The sequence below is a fragment of the Netta rufina genome, assembly GCF_964035555.1.
Source record: "Netta rufina genome assembly, chromosome: 3".
In the NCBI taxonomy this organism is placed as follows: Eukaryota; Metazoa; Chordata; class Aves; order Anseriformes; family Anatidae; genus Netta; species Netta rufina.
In genome coordinates, this window is record NC_140125.1 from 90671768 (window position 1) to 90697614 (window position 25847).

General features: G+C 35.6%; 1 protein-coding gene across 6 annotated transcripts in view; it reads right to left on the bottom strand.

Moving 5' to 3' along the window:
• Nucleotides 1-25847, bottom strand: part of COL19A1 (collagen type XIX alpha 1 chain) — a 202462-nt gene that overhangs the window by 80673 nt on the left and 95942 nt on the right. For all 6 annotated transcript variants that reach the window (XM_084284378.1, XM_084284379.1, XM_084284377.1 and 3 more), the window contains 3 exons: nt 18606-18659; nt 17572-17607; nt 4679-4732 (listed from right to left, as the gene is read on the bottom strand). In XM_084284378.1, the coding sequence (XP_084140504.1) occupies nt 4679-4732; nt 17572-17607; nt 18606-18659 (144 nt within the window). The remainder of the gene's footprint in view (nt 1-4678; nt 4733-17571; nt 17608-18605; nt 18660-25847) is intronic.

Genomic DNA, 25847 nt, shown 5'->3' on the forward strand with positions numbered 1-25847 from the left:
ATTCTAGAAAGCATGAAAACTCCAGAAAGTACACAACAGACAGTTGTAGCAATACATTACTTATTTTGAGAAAAGAAAAAAAAAAAAAAAAAAAGAAAACTTTTGCAACTGATCAAATTTGAAAGGAGAGAACCCTGAGTGTTAAAGAGGGATGTATACATACATTTGGGGAATTCAATGAATGAGAATGAGCTTGAGTTTTCAGAATAAGACATTAAAAATGAAATATTTCAATATTTCTCTCAAAGAAGCAGGAACTTAACCTTTTTGTTCTTTGGTTTGCTGTCTAGTCTATGATCAAACCAGGTACTTTCTCAGGTAAGTGTATTAGCTAGGCTTAAATTACATATTTAATATAAATATATTAATAAATAAAAATAAACTTTAATATATACTTATTGAAGTATAAATACAGCTATGCACTACATTTTATTGCAAAGATTAATATTCTAACATCTACAAAATTAGTAATGTTAATATCTTCCCTTTTTACTTTGCAGTTTGGTTTCTAGAGCAACACCATCTAGAAATAAATACCAATGTTTGTATTGCTAGTGACAAAGAAACCCACACTTTAAGCTGATAACTTTTTGCTTGTATCTGAAAACATCTATCTTAAAGTGTAATATTTTTTCTTTTCTATTGATGTTTAGATAGCATCAATTCACTATTTTTTGTTTCCTGAAAATTAATGATAGCAATTCTAGTGAAGATGGCCAATATGATAAAGATAAGAATGATTTATTTTGGAAAAGATTACTTGCCAGGAACTTTTACAATGTACCAATGAAAATGCTTTATATGAAAGTATGAGACCTTGCTTGAGCAACTTTCCCAAGGGAAAAAAAAAAAAAAAAAAAAAAAAAAGTAAATTGGGATAAATGTTTCTGCCATCAGTGGAAATAAAGGCGGAAATGCAGGTGGAAATGCATTCTGCACCTCTCATTTAATTTGGCATTGTTTCTTTCTATTATGCTCACTACCATGCTATTATGGTGTTCCATGATTTTTATTTTTTATTTCCTGGATGGAAGAACATTAAATATACTTTAAACATATACATACTCTATCACATAATTCAGCTCACAGTTGAAGTAAGAAGCAAGATCCATATATATGAGCTGTTAACTGGGAGAGGGAAAGGAAATTTGAGAAATCTTGGAAAGAAAGTGAAACATGAAGGACCATGATTCTACTGGCTTCAGTGACCAAAGGGAAAAGTAATGAAAAGGTAAATGAGAGGCACAAAGAGAAGGTAAAAAAGGAGATGAGAGTAAAAAGGTCCCAGCAAGTGGGAACTGATGAATTTATTCTCATGAACATAACTAATATACTAAACTACTGATGTGTTTGTTTTATACTCTTCTATCATCAAGTTCCATTGCTGAGTTATTTGCATACCATCATTTACAAGCCTAAGAATCTGCTAAGAACTGCTCATTGACTTGGGAGAAAGATCATATCCCAATGAGATCATGTAACAGAAATACAACAGATGACCGGGCCAGAGAAAATGAAATATATATTATTCTAATAACCAAATATTGACTCAATACGATGTAACTGTGCCTACAATGCATTAATTGGACAAGTGTTTACTGCCTTATTTGAAATAATGTATTGATTTCCTCTTGCTCTTGAAATAAATAACCTACAGCCCTCATCTGATTCAGTGATATAAATTTGTGCTTTTAAGCAAATTCCACACATATGTCAATATATGTCAATAAGCATTTAAAGGTTGGCACAACTTTGAACTAAACCCTACAATTTATATTTATTATAGCTATTCATAAATATGCATGTGTATATTTAAAGATATAATTTCTAAAATAATTACTTTAAAAAAAACCTATGTAATAGTAAATATAGATTATTACTGATTATAGATTATAAATTATTATTCAATACAGATTATTACCATGAGACGAAAGAAATGCTACTACCCAGACTTACTCCTTTTAATATGGCATATGGGTACATTTGCCCTAGGTCCCCTCTGTTGTCAAAATAAGGCGACTGGTGTCCACTCTGGGGAGCATCCCATGACTCATATTTGTTAGTAGTTCTAATAATAAGCTCTGTGATCTTGGATGAAAAAACAAAATCCCACTTAAAAACACTCTCAAAATAAAATGCATGGCTCCGGCCAGTTCAAACAGGAGAGAAACCCACTGGCATGGCTTTTATTCTTCTCCGTCTAACACATTTTGTATTGTCACTTATCTAAAGCACTAGCTGTCATGAGTCTTTTACACATTTTTTTTTGATTTTTTGACATAACATCATTAACAATGTTAATTTTCCTCTGCTCCTTAGATCTTGTTTTTAGCATGTTCAGAGGTCTCTAACTTACACACTTAACAATTCTCAATTTGCTATTAACATCAGACTAATTTTCCAAAGAGCTGAACACTAAAAAATGCTGCTAAAGTGGGAATTAAAATTTTGAAATATGATGCATACAGTGTAAAAGGAAAGAGTAAAATTGTCAGATTCTCAATGTTTGGCACCCAAAATTAAACAGATTTTTTCAAAAGTTTGGGGTACTTTTTTTTTTTTTTCCCCTTATACATTACAGTTCAAGTCTGAAAATTGGGCACGGGCAAAGTAGCACCTTTACATCTGAGCAATATGTTGAAGAAAAATCATCAGTTGGTTATATGCTCTATATATAGCTTTAATGCTTCAAAGACAGCCCATGACAAAACCAGTAACTTCATATAATGTGAAAGATTTGGAAGATCTGCTGGAAGTAGAACAAAGGAACATGACATCTATAATTAAATAAAAAGGAATATTTAATAGCCATTAGATATGTGCTGTCCTGTTTGTCATTAAACAGAGCAGAGATCTTGTTACAAACAGTATGTTATTGTGTAATTAAATGTATTGGAAATGCAAATGCACATGGGGGTTGAATTAAGACTGCGAGCTATGTTATTAAAGCTTGGGTGGGGTTGGCCAGCAGAATGAGTATTATGAACATCTCACTGGCAGAAAGATAAAGACAGATGCTGTGAGTATGAAGTCTGCTGTTCCCATTGTCTGGCCCAGGGCAACTGTGTGCATGGCTGAGATTATAAAACAATCAGCACTCCTGTTTTTTAATATATTGGAGTGAGACAGCAGTTCAGTTTTTATGTGTGGATAGGAAATGGCCATGATAAATTTATCAATCCCCTAATTTTCACTGCAAAATAAAAGGGACATCTCCAAATGAATTTCTCAAAAATTATAGATAATACAATGCATTAATTCTGAATCTTTGCCTTACAAATTAAGAAATTGAAAGAGTGATGCTTCTAAAATAGTCATATTTATAATTATCCCTAAAGGAGAACTAAGAAACTGTGAAAGTCTGCAGACTGAATGCTTCACATAAAAACATACAAACGTGTGTTATAACTGAGTATCTGGAGCTTTTCAGTATCCCGGGTATCTAATTACATAACAGTAAGAGTCATAGTAATTATAAAATCCTTAATAACAAGTCCATAATCCCATGTTTATATTTACCACATAACTTCTGATTCTCCCTTACTACACTGTCTTTACACTGTCTTTTATTTATTTATTTATTTATTTTTTCTGAAAGGATTCTCTAGCCTTACTTTGAAATTTAAATAAACTCAGTTTTCAAATTTTCCTGTTTAACTTAAATGAAATTCAGTAATAGTTTTGTAACATAAAGAAAACAGCAATAAAAGACATTGAGTAATGACATGTAGGCCTCAAAGCTTTTGTTCAAGAACTGGTCCTATGTTACACCAGGGAAGTAGTCACTACTAAAACTATTAAACTGGCCTTTAATAATTGATTGTGTGACTAAGGTCAATAATATTAAATCCTTCCACTTTAGATAACTTAACTGAGATATTCAACATTATGATACCTAAAGTACGCAAGAATTATTGAGAGATCCAGTTTTAAAACCATGAACTGGGTGCCATTTCATTCATAAAAATATAGAAATGTTTGAGTATGAATATCCTCCCAAGGAGAAAAATAGGTTATAAACTTTCAAGTTATTTCTTGAGATACCATGTTCATAAATATTCATTCTCTGCTCCACTTAAGTACCAAAGACAGGAGGTCAGGGAAAGTGAAAACATAATATACACACGGAAATCAGCCAATTACTTCATTATAATAAAATTTTCAATAACCAAATGTTTATTTCATGCCTTGGGCATAATCTCCACTGTTGTTGTTTTTTTCTTACTGTATCTCACTTCTTTGTATACATATGCTAGGCTCTGACACTTGCATAATGGCATCTACAAAAAAACTTGGGTCATTAGCTCTGGATTCTAATAACATTGTAGATAATGATCTTACATTCATATATCCTAGATGTAGTAAGGTATGGTCTATTTCTGCAAGAAAACTAAATCTCCTGAGCAATTTTAGTATTCTTTCATTTAAAATTAAAACAGAAGCATATTGCACAAAAGACAATATCTACATCTGTGCAGCCAGTCATTAAAACATTTTAGATGGTTTAAATTGTTAAATCTCCTTCAACTGAAGAGAAACCTCAAATGTCAAAGCTCATTTTATTGTCAGCATGCTTCATACTCAGCTGCTACCTTTCAATTTTTTATTAGTGCTTAGAAAGAAGTCACACATCAAGGTCAGTGAGCACACACACCAGTTGTTCACAAAGTTTACTCACCCTTTGACCTTCTTTGCCAGGTGGACCCTGGGGACCCTCCAGCCCTGGCAAACCCTGAAAATGCAAACAATAAACAAATATAACATTCAATATTATTTTAATCCTGTATTACTCTGTACAAGTGAGACTAAGCCTAAGAGCCAGGTGTCAAGACAAACATTTATTTCTACTAACAAAAGCAGGTTAGTTGCAATTACATCTTCAAGGGAACAGTTGGATTCAGGTGTGAGGAAGAAAATGCAAACTGTAATTATTAATCCTATTCCTTTATACAGATGCTGAATCATTTAGAATCAGAGAGGTGAATATCAGCATTACTTAAGCAATTATAAATGTATTTAGCTACAGTTTTGTGTGAAAATCTATTTATTTAAGTTAAGATGCCATAAGAAAACAAGCAATTTATGTTAAGTGAATGACAACTTTACAACTCAAATTCAAACATAGGCCCTAGATGTGGAGGGGAAAGGAAAGGAGGGGAGAGATAAGGCAGAGAGATAATATAGCAGGTAGACTTATGCTTTCTGTATTGTAAGAATCAGCTCTCTGCAGTTTTCTCTGTGTACCTGGGCTGAGCTTTCCAAAACTCTTCAGAGTCACTTCTGTCTTCCCCTCTCCTGCACCTAACCAGGTGCAGGAGTTTGGGGTATTTTGAATATATCTGAGCCTTCCTTCTGACTCAGTGCAAGACTGACTGTGCAGACACAGAATTATAGACTGTTTCTGAGGCATGGGGGTATAAATTTTATATCTGATTAATGTACAATATAATCATAAAGCCTTCAGATAACAGCTTTGTGCTTAGAACACTGCTCCCCCTTAATTTATGAGTCACCTTGGAACAATTTTTTTTTTCAAAATGACTTCAAGGAAGCTATCCAATTTCCATTATAGCAACAAGAAATACGAAATGAGTTTCAATGTAATCAGCAAAGAGCACTGAGCAGATCTACTTCCTATAATTTTTTTTTAAATGAATGCAATATTGCATATTCTTACAGGGTATCAAAAAATCAAGAATTTATGTTTAGTTTACTTAACAGTTTGAAGTACTAAAATATTACATTCTTAACCATTTAAATTATGCGGACTTGGTTATTACTTCAATATACTTCAAATTGAAATGCTTCAACCTGAGTTATATGCTTGGCCAAATTCCTTATTTAGAATCAATAATGCAGATTAACTGCACCAATAAGGGTAAACTGAACCTTTGTGAGAATTGCTTTTTTAAAACATGTCCAGATTTCCAGAAAAAAAAAAAAAAAAAAAAGTTAATTTATGATTTCTAATTCCCAAGATAGACTGGTGAAAGTGAGCATATAGAAGTTGCTAGCTCATATCTCTTCAATGGATATCTTCAATTTATTAGAATGAAGGCTGACTTCAGTTGTAAATTAAAGCAGACAGCTCAAGGGTTCTTCTTTTCCTATCATTTCTCTACTCAGCCTCTGAATACCTCAGACATTTTTTTTCACCACTACATATTTCTTCTTTCCCTTCAGCACATAATACAAACAAGAAAAGCTTTAGAATCTTTTACAAAATTTATGTATGCTGTTTCCATTTTTTTCCAAAAGTTTATGGAACTGGAATATGCATGACAACGTTGTGTCAAATAAATCCCAATGAGTTAATTACAGTGCTATTACGTAGCATATACTTGCACAAACACATAGAGCAATAGGTGAATATGAACTCTGGAAGCCTTTTGTACTTTCTCAAGGTAGTTTAAAAATTTGCTGAGAATCCTTTCTGTTCAACTATTAGGAATATTTTACTTTGCAGAGAATTCTAGGAATCCAGGAAGAGGCGAAGCTTTGTTTTGTTAATATTTCATTTTTAGTGACAATTTTATGTATGGGAATGAAATGAAAGCCTGTAGTGTCTGTTTTATGAAAGAGGAAATACTGCGCCTCACATGTCTGTACAATAAGAGTCCAAGGTCAGGGAATTATACAACAATATAACCACACAATAATGATAATTAACAGCCAACATTTTTGCTCAAGACCTACTTTTATTCTTTTTCTTCTCTCTACAGTATTATTGTCAAGAAAAAGGAACCAGATAAGAAGGTTTATCTTCAAGGAAAGGGAGGAGAGCTGCTTACAATTAGTAACTACGCAGGGAGGACTATGTACAAGGAGCCATATCCTGACATTGAATCAGAGGTAAAAGTTCACACTAACTTCAGTGGGATCTTCAGTTGAAAAAGTGACAGGACAATATGGGCTGCATTAAATAACATGGTTGCAAAGCTGCAATAACTTAGCAATGGTAATGACTTAGCAATGCTATCATTATTCAGCATTCACTGGATGAGATCCTGGAAAAATAACCGAAGAAGAAACCTGCAGAAGGAATGAAAATAAAACTTCTCAACGGTGAAATCTCTCTAAAGGGATGAATAAAACATCCCCTTTTAAATTCCTATAAAACCTGGCAATTAAGTTAACAGTTCAGGCACAGAAAAGAAGAATGTAATTTGTAAGAAGGCATACCAAGGTTTCTACTTTGGTCTTTTTCCTGTTTAACTTCTGGACATCTCCCAGAGATCTCTGGAGATCAACGATCATGTTCTTCACTCCAAAAACAGTAAAGTAAACAACAACCAAAGCAATCAAAATTTTTGATTCATTATTGTGTCAGTTTCCAACCTGAGTCTTGCATCAGCAACAGGATGAGTATGGCAAAAAGCAAAAAGAGATGCAGGAATAGCACAAGGCATAAAGTGGGACATGAGAATGGCACAATTCCAGTGGTGCCTGGCTGACAGGAAAACATAATGCATACTTACAAATGGCCTAACATGAATGGATTTTCCTGATTCTTTTAGACCACCTTTGAAGTTGGAAGGTAGTGCCCCTCCAAATAATTGTGGAGAAGCAAATTCAAATAATTTGCAGTCTTTAATGCCTGCACCTTTCATGGACCAGGTTAAGGCCTTTGGAATTATCTGCCTGAAGTAGCTTGAGGAACATGAAGTGGAAGTATCTCAAAACATTAACATATGCCTTGGGGAAAAGAAATTAGTAAACTGGAGGTGCTCAGGTGCACCTGAAACCTGATTCTGGCAGCCAAAAGGGCCAATCATATCCTGGGGTGCATCAGGCACAGCAGTGCTAGCTTGTCAAGGAAAGTGTCTTGCTCTACTTTGTGCTGGTGCAGCCTCACCTTGAGTGTGCAGTTTTGGGTGCCACAATATAAGAAGGACATAAAACTATTAGAGAACATCCAAAGGAGGGCTATGTAGGTGGTGAAGGGTTTAGAGGGGAAGGTGTGTGAGGAACTGCTGAGGTCTCTTGTTTTTTTCAGCCCAGAGCAGAGCAGGCTGAGGGGAGGCCTCATAGTGGCCTGCAGCCTCTCGAGGGGAGCGGAGGGGCAGGTGCTGAGCTCTGCTCTCTGGGGATAGCGACAGGACCCAAGGGAACAGCATGGAGCTGGGACAGGGGAGGGTCAGGCTGGGTGTTAGGGAAAGGTTCTGCGCCCAGAAGGTGGTCGGGCACTGGGACAGGCTCCCCAGGGAACTTGTCATGGCACTGACACTTGTCATGGCACTGAGCACTTGGACAAAGCTCTCGGAGATAGTGTTTGATTTCTGGGTGGTCCTGTGTGGACCCAGGAGTAGAACTCAATGATCCTTGTAAGTCCCTTCCAAATCAGGATATTTCTGTGTTCTATGAACACAGAAAATCTACTACAATGAGTGAGAATAGCTATGAAAGATAAAACATGATACACTGGCAGACACAAGAGGGTCATACAATATCTTGAAAAAGAAATTAAGAGTGGGAACTGGCAAATTCCTTTATAAAGAGGTAAACTAATGGTAACTGTTGGCAAGGGAAAAGATGCTGGTTGTTATGCTAGATAAAGAAAAAGCAAGCTTATAGTTGTTTAAAGAAAACAATCATTGAAACAGATTAAGATTTAGTCAAGGGAAGAGAAAAAAAACAACATATTTAAAAAATGTTACCGTAGAAAAACTGAGCTTTTAGAAGAACTTGCATCTCATCAAAGGTGTTAATTCCTACAAATATTTTTTAATACATAATATTTCCAGACAGATAAAAACAATTGAGAATTATTAAACTTTAGATGGTAGAGACAGCAACTCACAATTCAGACAGTTAGGCTATTTTAAGTTTCATAAGGTATCAGTTTAAAGTGTTGGCACGTAACTGCCAGAAGCTGCTTATTACAGGACCAGAATCCTGCTATGTGACTGTGCAGGTACAAAAACATGTTAAAATGCTTGTTACATCAAGACAAATATCTACAGAGACATGGTTGAGACTTGGTTTGTGAATTTACTAGCTCAGAATAACTGCCTAACCTAAGAACACATCGTGAACAAAAGCAAAATGTTTACTGTGACCTCTTGGTGAATTAAAAACCAACACAAAATAGAACAGCTGAAGTGGAAGACTGAAATTATTTAAAGTTGTTATTTGTATTACTTCCTCTGAAAGCTTATGTCTGATACTAAAAGCATGTTTAAAACAACATTTTACAAGTCAGTGTATTTTTAGTCTTCTGAAAGTTGCTTCAAAATGTAGCTGATTGTTTTTGAAGCAGGCTAGACAGACGCCTTATGCACTCTTAAGTTGCACTGCTGAAATAGATTCTGAGCATAGAAGACTTTCCTTCTCTACACAAATTAGAGATGGTATATAGATGCTAACAATAAGAAGAAAGGTATAATTAAAGCATGCGCACACAAGAAAAAATTATACTTTACAGACTGTTTTCTGTATTCTATACATAAACTATTCTCATCCAATTTTGTGCCTTTCAAATTACAGCATATAAGTGACCTCATTTTTTTACTGTATAAATGTTGCTAGACAGGGAGAAAGTGCATGAGACAAGTCAAGCAAAGACACAGATAAAAACTTGATTAGGTATGTAGAAACAACACGTGGTAACGTAAGAACAGGTCATTTTTTGCCATTTGAACATGTGCTTTTATAATCATAAAACTTGCTACTTTAAAAACACTCGGCTATAATATACATTATTTGGCTACAGTTGGTATAGTTCCACTGAAAAAAAATCACAGTAGAATTTTTATTTTTTACAAGCAAATCGGTAGGCAATTCCCACTGCAGAGACTTGACCTAGTTCTTCAAGACACAGTTCTCACTAGGATAAAGAAAAACCATCACACTGATGGATTTAGGTTTATGATGATCCCTCTGAGAAGTCCACAAATAGAGTAGTATAAAATTGCGCAAATCAATAGTACAGTAAAAAGTGACTTGATTCCTGAAGTAACAGAACATGTGATCATGGTAACCTGCTCCAGCCTGAAAGAACCAAATGGCATTCCCCACCTGTCCAAATACCGCTCTTCTGATGGACGGTACTGCTGCTGCTGTACTTAGGCAAAAATGCCCCAGCTATGCAGAAAAAAACAGACAAGATGCATCCAGATACCGTTCAATTAAGTCTTAAAGTCTTCCAATCTGGATGTGTTACCAGATCATAGATCTACTCTGCAGGTCATGATTTTCACTGTGACTCTTTAACATGTTTTGAGAGTATTTTTCTCTTTGGCTCGTTTCTACTGCATGTTGTGGGGAAACCAGTGCCTTCCTCCCTTGTAAGAATGGGCTATTGCCATCAGCAACATTTGTATATATCATCAACATTTCCAAATGTAACCTTCCTTCACATCCTTACTAAATTAAGTTAGGTTGGCAAGCTGAAATATTTTAACCCCGTTTTTGGCCTGTTACTGCTACTGCAATAATCATACTGCAATAATCATACTGCTATCGGACTGCTTACTTCTGTGGAAGAGGAGACAGCATTTAGCAGTAAAAATTTCAGGCTGTAAGAAAACATGATCAGAATTTTTTATTTTTATTTATGATAATTTATTACTGATGCAAACAAAGTATATTCTCACTGATCTCATTTCTGTAATTCTCTCTGGTAACTTCACCTGAAATTTATTTTGCTCCAGAGACAATTTCAAAGGAAAATTGGAAGACTAATTTCACAGAAGTTCACACTTTATGAACCTAGTACTTTTAATAGACCTGGGTCTATCTGCTAAGAAAAGAAAGTATCATTTAAATTCCTGAGGAGTAATTTGAAAAGATTCTTTACACTGATGTCTGCTGTGAATAGGAAAGCATATGGGACTATTCTCTAATCATTCCTCTAATGAAGGACATATAAATTCTATTCATGCCAATTTAGGAGACTGTGAATTTTTGAAAAACATAAATCTTCTGTGAGGCCAAGACATGAATTTTCACTTGTGCTTTCAGTATCAGTATTACTGCACACAGAAGACAGATTGAAATTGCTAAAACATCTTGTTTCACCAAGTAGGGTAATCTTAATAGGATCTGCTTCCATACTTAAAAAGCATTTCACAAAAAATGAATATTTGTAAGTTATACTGTGAGAATTAAAGATCATTATATCTAATGTAAAAGAACTAAACTGGTATTTTTATGAAGTTAATACACACCCAGTAAAGAGCTCAAGCAGTTGAAATTCAGATTTTTCATAGAGGGCTATATATGAAAATTATAATTATTATTATTAAATTAAATATTATTATAATTAAATAATTAGAATGAAAATATGATTTTCTGTTATAATTAAATAATTAGAATGCAAATATGATTTTCTGTCTATACTTTCTTTAGTTACCTTGTATTGCTCTCCTTTAGTTCCTGTCATTATGTGAAAAGAATGAGAGGATAACTTTAGTTGAGACACTTACTAATGATAGGTGTGGGTGGGAGTGTATGTCCCGTCTTAAGTAACACAAGTTATCTCCAGGACATGTTTTATTTTTCAGTGTGAGACACAAATTGCTTGCAGGAGTCGAAGTAAGTAAAATTTTGTACATGATTTTTCAGGAAGAACCATCTGAAATGCTGCTGCTGATTATAACAGAAAAAATGTGGGGATGCAATATGTTACCTCTTCAGAGGTCCATATAAAGGCCAAAAAATTATACTATAATTGAATATGTGAAGGTATTTCCTAGCAAGTACTGGAGAGCATGAATTACAATTTGAGCTCTACACAAATAGTTACAGAAGCTATGAGAGGAAAGCTGAGTAACCCCTTGCTGATGTTTGTTTATTGAGGGAATGGCCAAAAGTGACTGCAGAACTTGCCTGGGCCTGGACCTGCAGCTTCCCCCTGCAGACGGCTCACGCTGCACTTGTGCCCCAGCTTCCTTTGGCCCGATTTAACCAGCCCTGGGAGCCAACATTCCAACTATCTGTTTAGTAAGCAAGTCTTGGGTACTGCTGTCTGTGGCCGACTTAAGCCTTGGCTTCTGCGTAAACACTTGGTGCCATCTGGATGACTATTTTATAACTCCTGAAAGGGATAGGTTCACAGGAACGTACAGACGGACACTCATTTTCCTCAGGAACTAAAAGCAGCGTATCGAGTGTCGAGGGGAATAGTTATCATATATTTTACAAGAGATTGCTGCGCTACCTTCCCTCACCTGTCACTCTTCTGACACGACATGCACAGGCTTAAGCTGTGGATACCAGAGAGAGAGGGAGCTGCTTAGCCAGCTGTGTCACTTCAGAAAACAGTCGCTAGCTTCTCAAACCAAACATCACTTTTTGACAAAACTGCCCAGCAGAACAGTATAATCTCTGCCTCTTATTCTTTGAAGGCTCCTCAATTATGACACAATTTATCAGGGAACTTACACTTTTAAAAACTAATCATGTTACTGCATAAAGAAAGTATAATTAGGGAGAAAAATTCAGAATATATTCCCAACTTGCGCTATAAGAAATTTGAAAAATACTGAAGAAAAGAGATCTAGTACATATAGAGCATTTCAGAAAGTTAAAATACCAGAGAAATTAAAGACTGCAGAAGTATAGGATGAGAATCAATCATGACTTGGGACTACTCCTATAAAACTGCTACCAGAACTGAGGAGACAAATATGTGTATCTCAACTCGTAATATTAATTGACTCCATGGAAACATAAAAACTTTAAAGCCGCATTAAATATACTTAAATATGCACATATGTGTCAAATTTAGTGCCACTAAAATTTATTTGTATGAATAATGCATGAATCAAATACTTAAAACTTCCTGTAATTACTAATTTCACTAGGATTCTACATAAAGCCTTTTTTTTTTTTTTAATCTATTTCTTTTTGCAGCTGAGCGTACTTTGCACTACAATGCCATTTCTTTTTTTTTTTCCCCCTCTAACTAATCATGCAAGAATGATGATATTGTATTAACAGGACTTTCCATATTTGCCTTAAAAAACCATACTGAAACACATGGGCTGTGATTCTAATCCCAACTCTATTAACTACAGAAACAGCCAGGCATATACTTAATTTCTTTCTGAACTCCCTGTTATTACTGTAAGACATTTTGTTAAGTGTGCATGCTTTAGCATTTTGGTAGAGATTTACCGTTAAATGACATTAAACAAGATAACTCATCTCTAAGTGCTTTGTTCAAAGCAATGCACTTTCTGATCTATGAAATTTCAATTTCAAACTGATTAAAAAAAAAAAAAAATGGTTCTCAAAAAGCCACAGCATCATTTCCCCTCTCACAGTTTAGCATATGCTCATTTGCCTGATAGGTTGTTACAGTTGTTGGGTATTTATGAATTCTGCCGTCCATACTATGTTGGAGTATCCCTCATTCATTAGAGGCTACAACGGCTATATCTATCTATTAAAACACCATCAGATTTTTCCTCTAAAGACAAATAACTTCATTCCATCCTGTATATTTTCATGCTGGTGGGCAGAGATCTCACTGTGTTTCAGAGCAGTACATGATTTAGTACTCCTCAGGAATTCCTGAGCCCCTTGAGACAATGAATCACTCACACCCTTTAGACTTTCACAGTTCCTACTACTTATGGCTACTTGTTTCTGCAGATTACCTACAAACAACTGGGCATGGATTAAAAATGACTAAGCAGTCTGGGAATCACTGCAGTGAAGCAGCCTCAGCCTTTTTGTCAGGTTCATGCTCCCTGTAATGGGGACAGGACTGTGGTACAGGCCTGCATGTGAGGAGAATGCTCTGGCCCTGCACAGCCCTGCAGATACTCTAGTTCATCCTGAGACTGGCATGAATGGCAGAGCTTCTCTAGCTTATTCCACCACTGGGTAATTTCTGTGGAAATGATTATGAATGAAGGAGCTATACAGGGCAGCGGAACTCTGTAACACTGTAATTTCCTACATGTATCAACATGGCCTTTGTGCTGAGGTGGAAGGTAGATGACCCAGGCCCAGCCTCCTAGCTTGACCAAACCAAGTCATTTTGAATATCTCCTCCCTCCATATCCAAATGCATTCTGGACTTAGCTCTAACAATGTTAGCGCATCATTATTATCACCTCTCTTCCTTCCCTGTCCCACAACATAATAATTCATTTTGCGTTTTGATAAAAAATAAATAAATCATTTTAACATTAGGAAAAACTAAAAATGATGATAATGATATAAATTTACAATATTATGCTTGAGTCTGAAACAAGTGGAACATTTTAAAACTCGGATTTAACAAGACTCATAACTGAAACACTGATGTCACATTTTGGCTGTAACAACATAAATGGTCCTGACAGAGTAAGTTTTTGTTCAGTGACACGTGAACCTTGATATTATCTGACCTATTACTTATTCACAGCAAGACAAGACATCTCCCTTTCCTGATTATATATTGTAAAAGTCATGACCACACAGAAGTCACACAAATAAAAAAACAACTCTGAAGAATGGATTTTCCCCTAGCCACCACAATTCATGTCATTCATCATCTTTAAGTTCTTGCCAACAGAAACCCATGACTATTTACAATGGCAGAGAGAGAAAGACTTCCTGCTGGGCCATATATTCCCACAGTGTTGTAATCTGTCTTCAAACTGCTCAACTTATTCACACACGGTTTTGTCTCTTCTATCAGTTGACAGCTACAAAAAATATTTCAGTACTTCAGTTACTAACAACCCTCTAAAGATTTGTGCCTGCTTTTCTTAAAATTTAAATGTTTCCTTTGTATGAAATTAAAACGTTCCCTAAGTATGACGACAACCATCAGTGGCTGTACCAATGCACTGCCATCTTGCTATGCCTGAATTGACTGACCTGAAACGTTGCGCAGCATTTTGTAATGAAAGAAATGTAATCCTTTGACAGCCCATTTTATGAAAAGGGATCACTTAATGTAGAGAAAGACTGAGTTCAGTCAATTTGAAAGCAGCTTGTGATTTTCAATAACACACTACTAACCTCTGAATATGACTCTTAAGAAAGCTAAGTGCACACAATTTTAACTGAAGACAACAGAACCGTATGAATTTAGAAGTAGTTCATAACACTGACTCTTGGGGTAGAGCTATTCATATGCTGTAGAACTATAGCCTCGGAATTCAGGAGTTTTCATTTCTGCCACTCTTTTACATCATTATCAATTGTTGTCACCCACACGGATTGTCCTTACTGAGAGGCCCATTCTCATTTCAGTTTGTGAAAAGAATCACTTGGATCAGACAAAATGTATTACTTTTATAAAGCTTATAAAGCTTTATAAACCTTGGAAAGTTCTAGGGAGCATTTATCTTTAGTCTTTGTACACGCCTGGGGCACAGATCGTTGCAAGCAAATTAAAAACATCATCTACTGTCTGTAGCACTATCTAGCCAGAATACAACTAATACACAGGTCATGGAATCTTCAAAATTTTATCTTCTGCTGCACCCATATATATCAGATCTTTGCACAGAAACTGTCTTAGATCCATATTCAAGAAATCTTTTCTTGATACTTGAAAGACAGCTAATCATTATGTCTAATCTCACTCTTTTTTTGTGGGTAAGTTACAAGAAAGGGAATAAATCAGTTAGTAACAGAATTTTCAAAACTTCTGGAGTCTGATATACAGACTTTTTCTATAAAGAAAGAAAGGATGGTACTTGTCTGCTTTTTTTATCCCCCCTCTGAAAACTGTAGAAACAATAAAAGAAACTAAGTGGCTGGATTAATGTTCTGTGTAAGAATCTAGTAAGTGATATTCCATCATGATAATGTGACACTACTTTTTTTCTTTTCAGTCTGTGCTTGTTATTTATGTCTGGTCATTTGTAAGATACAAAGATTATATAGATGTCAAAATCACAACATGTAAACAACTAAATTTGAAAGTATTTGAAATGACAAACTCCAAACATTTTTTTTTTTTTGATAAAGAATGCTTCATACTGCTGCATATATTATCCTCAACTATTATCACCTGTCTCCTTTGAATCATCAAAATTCAAATAGTGTACAATTAAGACACTACTAAAATTATTTTAATTATCAGTAGCAGCATTGTTATGTAATGCAAGAAACCAGAAGTGCATAATATGTTTCAGGAAAGAATGAATTCTATTTCCCAGAGTTATATGGAGCCCATGTTAATTTCCAATTTATAACCTATAAATTCTCAGTTTTGTGGTTGCAGTAAACTTCTCCCTTTAGTGCTGCAATTGCTTTGTGTGGTTAAGAAGGTAGTTACTGAATGTTCATAACTTTAAAAACACACTTTGAATCTTACAGGGATGATATTAGAGGAAGAAAAATTCACATTTTTCATGAACTGATGGAAGCAATTAATAAAGCATTTAATAGCATGACTAGTTATACTAATTATAGAAGCTAAAAATGCATGATCAAAGATTTTGGAATATACTTTGCACCTACAAGTAAAAATTGTAATCCCGATTCAAAATACTTTGTTCTGTACACAATAAAAAATGGAGACTTCACCCCCTCCTCTAGAACAGCATTTGGATATGTAAATTTCTGTTATCACTTTATCACCACAAAATCCATGTCAAATGGGGAAAACAGTGTTTTAGTGACAACTAATTAAAGGGTCATACATGTAGTTTGTCTTCAAAAGGGAACAGACTATGATATTATATCAGAATTAAATAGCATATAATAACATAAACCATGTACATGAAGCAGTCACTAACTGTAGGAGGTTGGGAAGAATATGAACACACAGTGAGTCAACAGGAGCAGCTTTCCAGAGGGCTTTTCAGACTGAGGGTGTTACCATGTAGGGGTATCAGACACTTTACAGGATGCAGTGGAAATGCATTTTGGTATTGCACAAGAATTATTATGGGATGTTTAGTGGAAGAACCAAATCTAGGGAATGTCTGGGTGCCAGTCACTAGGCAAAGACTAAGATGAGGGGCAAATACTGGGCAGGCTGAATGTACGCCCAGCTACTGGAGGGATGGACGCATGCTGCATACAGATTTCCCATTACCAGACCTTCATTTTGATCAACCAGAGAGTAACAGGACAAGGCTGCTGGTGCTGGTGCTGCTTGTGGAAGTGCTGAGTGTCCACCTGTGCTGACCTCCATGGCCATATACATGAATACTCACCTCTATCCGTCTCCCATCCTTAACTTTTTGACAATAAGGTCCTGTACCTCAAATTTGAACATTTTGATGCCACATATATAATACTGTGTCATATATGTGACACTGTAGTCAAAGTTCATAATAACACAACCAGATAATAGAATAATTACAATATCTTAAAAAGTACTAATTATTCTTGCAAGCTTTTACTGAAGAATGCTGTTCACTAATAATATCAAGTGAATTTACTCTTGCTAGTACTTAGTGGGAAACAAGAAGCTTTAAATATGCTTATTTTCTTTACATTTATAAATTTCCATTTTCCCTCCTTCACAATTCATACTGAAAATGTAGTTGCATTCTAAAGGAGAGGGGCCTGGCTCTTAAATTTAATAATGGAAGTATTTACTTTGTAAATTAGCTACAAACTGCAGCATTTCTGAGAGATTTCCTTTTTTCTTTTTTTATGTGTACTTACACTTAAGGCCATTGGTCCTGGTGGTCCCACATCTCCCTGGTTAAAATAGGACAGTAAACAAATGAACAATCTCTTTAGTTATATATTTTAAACCTTTAGGCATTTTAGAGGATATGCACCATAGCTTAAGTAAATTCATTATAGTCATCACACATTCTCTGGTTACGAAAATATAGTAGTAAAGATATATATATATATATATTTCAGCAATTCCATAGATACAGACAATTCTGCATAGGTTAACCGAAAAAACAAAAAAAAAAACCTAATCACAAAATCATCTAGGTTGGAAGAGACCTCCAAGATCACCTAGTCCAACCTCTGACCTAGCACTAATCAGTCCTCCACTAAACCATATCACTAAGCTCTACATCTAAACATCTTTTAAAGACCTCCAGGGATGTTGACTCCACCACTTCCCTGGGCAGCCCATTCCAATGCCTAACAACCCTTTCAATAAACAAGTTTTTCCTAATATCCAAACTAAATGAGACAACAAAGCCAAAAATAACACCAGATAGACCTCTGCATAAGTGATTCAAAGTTTACAAAAAGCAATCCTGCAAACAGATTTGCACATGTTAAATTACAAGCCTCCACTTGTATGCATATTGTGGCCACTGAAGTCAGTGTGACTGCTCCTATACGTAAAGACATCTGACTGTAAAATGTTCACAGAATTAGCTTTTTGAGGTCTGAATCTCACTGCAAGACCTTCAGGTGCAATCAATGGGAGCAAATCAGAGCACCAAGAGAGCAATTCAGGATATGTAATTTATGTTCCTGCTCTGAATTGCTTTCAAAAGAAGATTCGCCTCCTTCTGTAGTGATAAAGAGTGCTTGCCTTCCTTATTTACAGTTAGTCTGTACTTACATTCTTCAATCCTTATGCTAGACAAACAGCAGCAGTGTGTGTTTATCACACATAGTGAAGGCAGTGTATTAAATATTGAAGAAATATCACGCACGTTCACATATCATATACATACAACTTTACAAGTTGTTTTTTTTTGTTGTTGTTGTTTAAAAAGTACCTTTTCTCCTTTGGGACCAGCCAAACCAGGACTACCAGGGTCACCTTTGAGTCCCTGGGCAAAAAAGAAGAATGCATATTTGTTATCATCCTTGGAAACTGTTGGACAAAATCCTCTATTGCTGTAAATTGGTATATACTAACCAAATAAACCTTAAAATATTAAGATATAACAAAAATAAAAAATTATTTATTTTCATTATTTTGTGAACAGAGACACATCTACCAAAGACCACGTGTCTTCAACAGAGAATTAAACATACAAAGCTAAACTCTTCTACCTTGACTGTGCCCCTTTATGGCAAGTAACATGTAGGAATGCAAAATTCTTTTGAGGTCTCAGTAGGTACATATCTTGTGCATTTAACAAAGATAAATAAAATGCCAGTCCCGCAGCACATTCTCTTAAACTATGCCAAAATTGGGAATGGTAGAGGTGGACAGAGCATTGTGGTTTCTGTGTTTCAGTTAGCAATGTTGAGCTGGTGAACTGCAGCAGGGTTCACCTCAGAGCAACTCCCATATTCTCAAATACTCTAATTTTCACCAGTGTTTGAGAAGGGAATTACAGAAATCATCAAGTCCTTTGTACCTCTCCCCAGTTCTGCCTTCAGCTGGAGAATCCAAAAACATTACCTGCTCTTATACATTGCAAATGCAGTAATTTCACAACATGGTTATTCCACTAACATGCCGCCAGAAACAACCCAGAAAGAAAAACTCTTATCCCTCCTAATCTCTGCTGTCTTCTCCTTGCTGCAAAACACATGGAAAAAGCAAGAGGTTTTGAAATATTCAAGCCGCTCTGCAATATGGAATAACCTTGCTTCTGATGTTGGAACAACCTAACAGGAACTACTTTTTGTTTAAGCCAAGAGCTCTGTCTTGTGCTTTCCCTCTGATCAATGTTTTAGAGACATGCCACAGGAGAACACTGATGATGCGAGTCAGAGAAAGCTCTATGAGTTCAAAGATTTTATTTAGAAACCAAATATCAATAACGTGGGCAATATAGGACCGAATCACAATTAGATAGTTCAGAAGTAGGCCAACATCATTATTATTGTGGAGGTTAAGCAGGTCAAGGATAGAAATGATTCATCTACATCTGAATAAGGGTTTACTAACTTAAGTTCTTCCCAGCCCCCTTTTTGCCCTTACAAACTCTGTTCCTTGCTTTGCAGGAATTGGAAAGATAGAGACAACTGGCATGAAAATGATAAGCAACATCTGTGCCTTGGTGGGTACAGAAACATTAAATCAGTGAGTGTTCTAAATACTGCATATTTGTGCAACTCCACTTCCTGCTAAAATTACATTAATTCACCATCTGGAAGGAACATCATTTAGAACTATATGAGCATTTAAGTACCCACTTTGGATTAAATTTGTGGTTGTTGTAAATACCCCTGATTTAGCTTTGATTTGTCCTTTATTAAGCTTGCCAAGTATGTAATAGTTAAATCAGAAGTAGTTTTGCTGTTTGAACTTAAAAATGTAATAGGCAGATGGATTCAAAAACCAAGCCAAAAAAAATCTTTCTTTTTATGATTTGCATATTTATGAAATAGTTTTGATATTATCTCCATTTACTACATTTTACTTTTCACCTGCTTATGAAAGACTGCATAATACATTCCCTGTTCTGAAAGCCACTTTAGGGATTTTTCAGGTATGCAAACTGTAGGGATCCGTTTCAACGTTAGTATTAGTGAATCAGCAGTGCAACAATAGGCTTGAGCTCAAGGAATAGTTCTAAGGTGGTGTATTTACAGAGGAGAAAAAAAACAGAGGAAGATAGAAAGAAATCTGTAACTCAGAGGAGGAGATATATGTGTGTGTGGCTTTATTGAAAAGACAACTGCAAACAAAAGATACTGAACTGAAGCCATGCACTGTCAAACTATGAACATCATTTTTTTCCTAATTTATGTGTTTATAGCTTTTAGTAGTGTTCCTGCAGTGGACCTCGGTAAGGCATGCAGTTTGACAGCTGATGATGCAGAGATGATGACCACAGAAGTCAACCTCACATAAGGGGAACAAGGGGACAAGGGGAACCTATATATTTGACAACAAGATTTACAGTGTTTGAAGTGTGATTTTTGAGTACCTGGGAAGGTTTCTGCATAACATTTTTATTTTACAATACTGAATTAGCTTTCCTTTGCAGTTTATACCCACAGAAAAGAAATATCAAGAAAAAAAAAAAAATCCCCCAAAGTTATCCCAGTAGAAGTATTTCCCATTCTTCATCACCTTATATTTCTTTTAAAGATATTATTATCTTAATAAGTTCCAGACATTACAAATGCTTGGAAAAACAGATCTGGTACTATATCATGCCTATTCTTCATTTCAACCACCCTTTTTAAAGCAGCTCCAAGGGTTAGCTGCTGTTGACTGTCTCTGAGATGACATAAGAAATAAGAATTCCTGTGCTGTGTAAAATCTGTAGCTGCTTCGATACAGTACAGTACAGTATCCTGTCTCTGGCAGAGACCAGAACAGGATGCTTCAGCAAAGTGGATATGGTTATCTAAACAGATATCATTTGGATGATTTTAGATTAGGCTTTAAATTAGAAAAGCTCATTTTCTACAACATTGTAGGAGGAAAAGGCCAGTGTTGTAAGTTTTTTTCTATTGACCTAAGGAGTCCATAGTCAGATTTGTCAGAAATTCAAGAACTAAGTAAAAATTTCAACAACTTGCATGACAAAAGGTAAATGAATTGCTGAATTTTATCCTGGTCTAATTCTGGCTTCTTCATAACAATACAATAATAAACATTTGTGAGTTCATGAACTTATAAAAACTCTTCATGAACAGTTCGCATCTGTTACCTTTCCTCAGCTGTAAAGACTACAGCTTAGTTTTTCTACAGGTCAAAATAAACTTATATCAGGGTTTCTCTCTGGATGCCAAAATGCACAGTAAGCATTGGGATATGCTGACTTAATAGTAACAAGATAGCAACATGAAAAATTGCAAAAATGAGAAACATTATCTATAACAAGACAGGGGTATGAGTGTAACTGAATTGCTGACCAAGAGAGAAATTACTGGAACAAGTATTTCACAAATACCAGTAAAAGTGTAAAGTCAGCAAAATTGGGGCCAGCAGGGGAAAGAGTAAACTAGGGGCAGACTCTTTGTTTAGAAGGGGATGATGGTGATATTTCTTCTGGTGGAAGAAATTTAAGGGAGAAGTTTTCATACTGGTTGACAAACCTTTAACTAGGATTTTCACTGATAATAGTTTACAGGAGTCTTAAACAGCCTACAAACTCAACTGGATTAAGAAGAAAACAATTACAAAACAACAACTGTGCCTTAAAACTGTGAAAAGGATCATGATTTTGTGAATTCTTCAAATGACAGAATTTTATTAATGGTAGCCCAGCACTACTGGCATAAGAAGCCAACAGTTTTTCTGTTTGAATTTTCCTTTTAGACCAGTGACAATCTCACACAATGCATGCTGTGCTCTGGAGTTCCATGGAGAAGAGAAAATAACTTTACTTAGTGATCTGATAAATATTTTCCTTACCAAGTCTGAGAACATTTTATTTGTTCGCTAGAAGTGTCAGGTGTAACCGGAGCCAGAAAACTAAACAGTTTTTCAGTTCCTATGGTTTCAGTCATTTGGATAAGATCAGAACAGTAAAAGAATTTGAGAGAAAAGGGAACTGAACATTTTCCTCTAAGCCAAGTGGTCTCGACTGCAATTCTTTTGTGACAACATGATGTTCCACAAAGCAGTACTCCTACCATTACTAGTAAAAAGGACAGATGATGAAGAGAACAGAGGATTTCATAGTTTGCTGCTTGTGTTTGGGATTCATATCCCATATGCCTGCAGTACCTGAAAAACTACACGACGAAGGAATTGTAGCCCATAGGAGTGTTGTCTAACTTCATCAAAAAACAGTAGCAACATGAAATATGTATGTACCTTTTGTGAGCACTCCTATATAACCTATGGAGGTTATATTTAAAGGAAAACTCAGCCATGGGTACTTGCACAGGTTGAGGGAAGAATCCTGTAATTTTAAGGAGTCTGCTTCTGTAAATTGGATTTTGTGCAGACTTGTGTCTCTTGCTTTTAACCTTGACACTGTGATGTTCAGCTGGGTTTGAAAGCCACACCAGGGATTTATAAGGGTTTAATGAGCAGGCACCTCTCTAGCTGAGACCAAATAGCTGGCAATCACTGTGCTAAAAACACCACAGCCCAAATGGAGGGATTGGAATGACAGGCCAGGGCAGTCTGAGGAGGACTTTCAACAATAGACTGACAATAAGCTACTTTGGAGCAAACCCAGAAGCCTAAAGAAAGCTAGGGTAAGTAAAGAAAGCTTACTGGGAAACTGCTGCAGAGCTGCCAGATTTTTTGAGGCTTATGCTGTTGGCAACAGGCAACTAGACTGAAGTGTTTCCACAAGGACTGGAGAACCACAGGGACCAAGGGTGTCAAAGGAGCCAGGATTCCGTTTAACAGTTCATTGAAGCCTGATTAACTACTAGTATGAAAAGACAGCTATCGGCCACAACACAAACCTCACCAGTACTCTTAGATGACATGAGCCTACATAATTTTCTCATCTGCCATTAGTTACTTATCCAGAGCTGGGAAATATTTGAGAAGTCCATTAAACTCCCACCCTGAGACAAATGTTTACCATAATAACAGACACAAGTTTGATCAGGATTCTGAAAAAAAAAAAAAAAACCTGAATTGTTAACTTTGTTAATAACTTTTTATCAATAATAAAACTCTCTTTTCTTCAGAAATTTTAGGAAAATTGTCAATATTATGCTAAATGTCCTCTCCAAGTAAAACATGCTTTTTATTCCCTAATGCTTGATGAATTCTGACTGAACCTAGCAGGTTCACTAAAGCCTGAGAAAACTGTATCATACATTGAAAATTTTCACTCAGAGAAGCATCCAGTGCTTATACATCACCACAGAAAGGAGAAGAAACAGGTAAAATGTACTGCCAGCTGACAACAGGTGCTCTTCACAAAGAAAAAGTGCTAAGATCAGCTGGATCCCAACTGAGCAGCAGCCACGTCTTGCCTGCTAGAGATGCACTTTGTGCAACAAATATTACACAGCATACATGAGGCTATGAAAAATGCTGCAAGATTGGCATCATATTCTGAGGAGAATAGGTTTTCCAGTCTAAAAGAGAACCGTTTGGAAAGGTATTATTCATTATTTACAAATGTTTTTATTGCTGGATGCAGAAAACTTCCTTGCACAGGTCCCTGGCCTGCATTAAGTGGTTCAACCTCACACCAGGCTAAAATGTCTCAGCATGACATACTACCTAAAGCACTGGAAATACAGTAAACAATCCAACCACTAACAGTGTGGAACCAAATTGTTATGGATCAAATTAAAAATCCCTATGGAATAATAAAACTTAGAAATATTCTCATTATTAAGACAACAAAAACATGTTTTCTCCACAAAATGGTCTTAAAATCTTAATTAAGGCAACAGCTTCAGAGTCAACTGTACAACACAAAGCTGAATATGTTGCAATCACTTTTCTAATTCAGTGTAGTATTTTCAAAGCTCCAAGTAATATCCTATTTTTCAGTTTATACATCATGTACTTTCAAATATTGCCATTGATCTTTTCTTGTTAATGTCATTCAAAAAAATTCAAATTGTTACACTTTTAGGATTTTCTGAATCCCAAACAATGCCTACTGTCTCCTTAAACCTTTGCTCCTAACGGAATTCTGAGACTCTAGATTTAATTAAATAACATTACCAGTTTCACACTTGAAACAATAGGATTCTTCACTTACCATCCAAGTATTTCCTTTCAGTGTTAATACTAATGCAGTTCAAGATTACAATTACAGAAAAGCTATGAGGGTGTGATGGTAAATGACTGTTACCATTACATCAAGCCACTGGGTCCTTTTGAAAATATTCTTATTTCTGATCTGATTTTCACAAAATAAAAAAAAAACCACAACACATATAAATATAAAAACCCAGTACATGTACATTTTACCTTCTTTCCACTGAAAACCTGTGATTTTCTCATTGCTCACTGAACTTCACAGGTCTGTCCTTTCACATTAGTATGTAAAGAGCAATGATATTTTATGTAGAAGAGTTTTTAAACAGTCACTTAAGAGTACCAACATTCCTGATAGGAGAAGAAAAATACTTAGTTAATCCGCTGGTTTGAGGGTGTAGGGATTATGCAGCAGATTTTCTTTTCTTTTCTTTTCTTTTTTTTTTTTTTTTTTTATTTTTTAAAAAGTTTACGAGAAAGACTTCTCTTCCCCTAGCTTTGCATGACACATGCTAAGAGGTATGACAAAACTTCATTGGCTTCCTTACTTTTGCTAAAGGATTTCATTTTTGTTTACAAAACATGAAGTAGTAGTATCCCATGGTATTCACCTTCTATCTGTACCACTCATCAAGAATATGACATGACTCCAAAAGGAGTCTAGACGTTTGAATGGGAAAGACTTTCTTTCAATTCACACTCAAAAGTGTGAATGTTGCTTAGATTTACTCCATGGATAGTATCATGGATATTTGTATTGGAAATTTGTCCTTATTCCATATGGAATGTAAGGATGACAAAGTAGTAACTGCATTTATTAGGATTTCTTTCAGACAGTGCATCCATGAACATCCACTTGTTACTGTGATAACACTGCAAGTGATGGCATTATTAATGTCAAGTGGCTATAAAAGTCTCAAGGGATAAAACTTAAGAGACACTACTCAAGAAAATTGGCTGTTCATATTATACAGGCAAATAGCTGCTTACAGATGTAATGTGAATACATACTCCAGGAAGACTACATTAGTAACATGTAAGTTATTTATAGCTACTCCTTAAGAAGCTAAAAACAATGGCAACCGCATTACTAGTATTTATAGTCAGTATTTGTGTTGTCAGACGGATTTTGAATAATGTCCCAGGCTGGGAAACAGCACTGTAGATCTTGGCTCAGATTTGTGGAGTGATAATCTAGGAGATGTGCAGAGCAGTTAAACATATTCACAGTTCCTGCATCCAAACCTGGTTCTGAATGAGATAAGCTGACCCAGTTAGCACAATCTGTGAGGGATGAGGGACTTCAACATTACATAAAACTAGTCTACAAATCAGGTTTAGTTTTCCTTCTCTCATTTACTTCATTCTAGCAAGAATGTTCTGTACAGCTAAGAAAACAAAAGCAGTAACAGCAAAA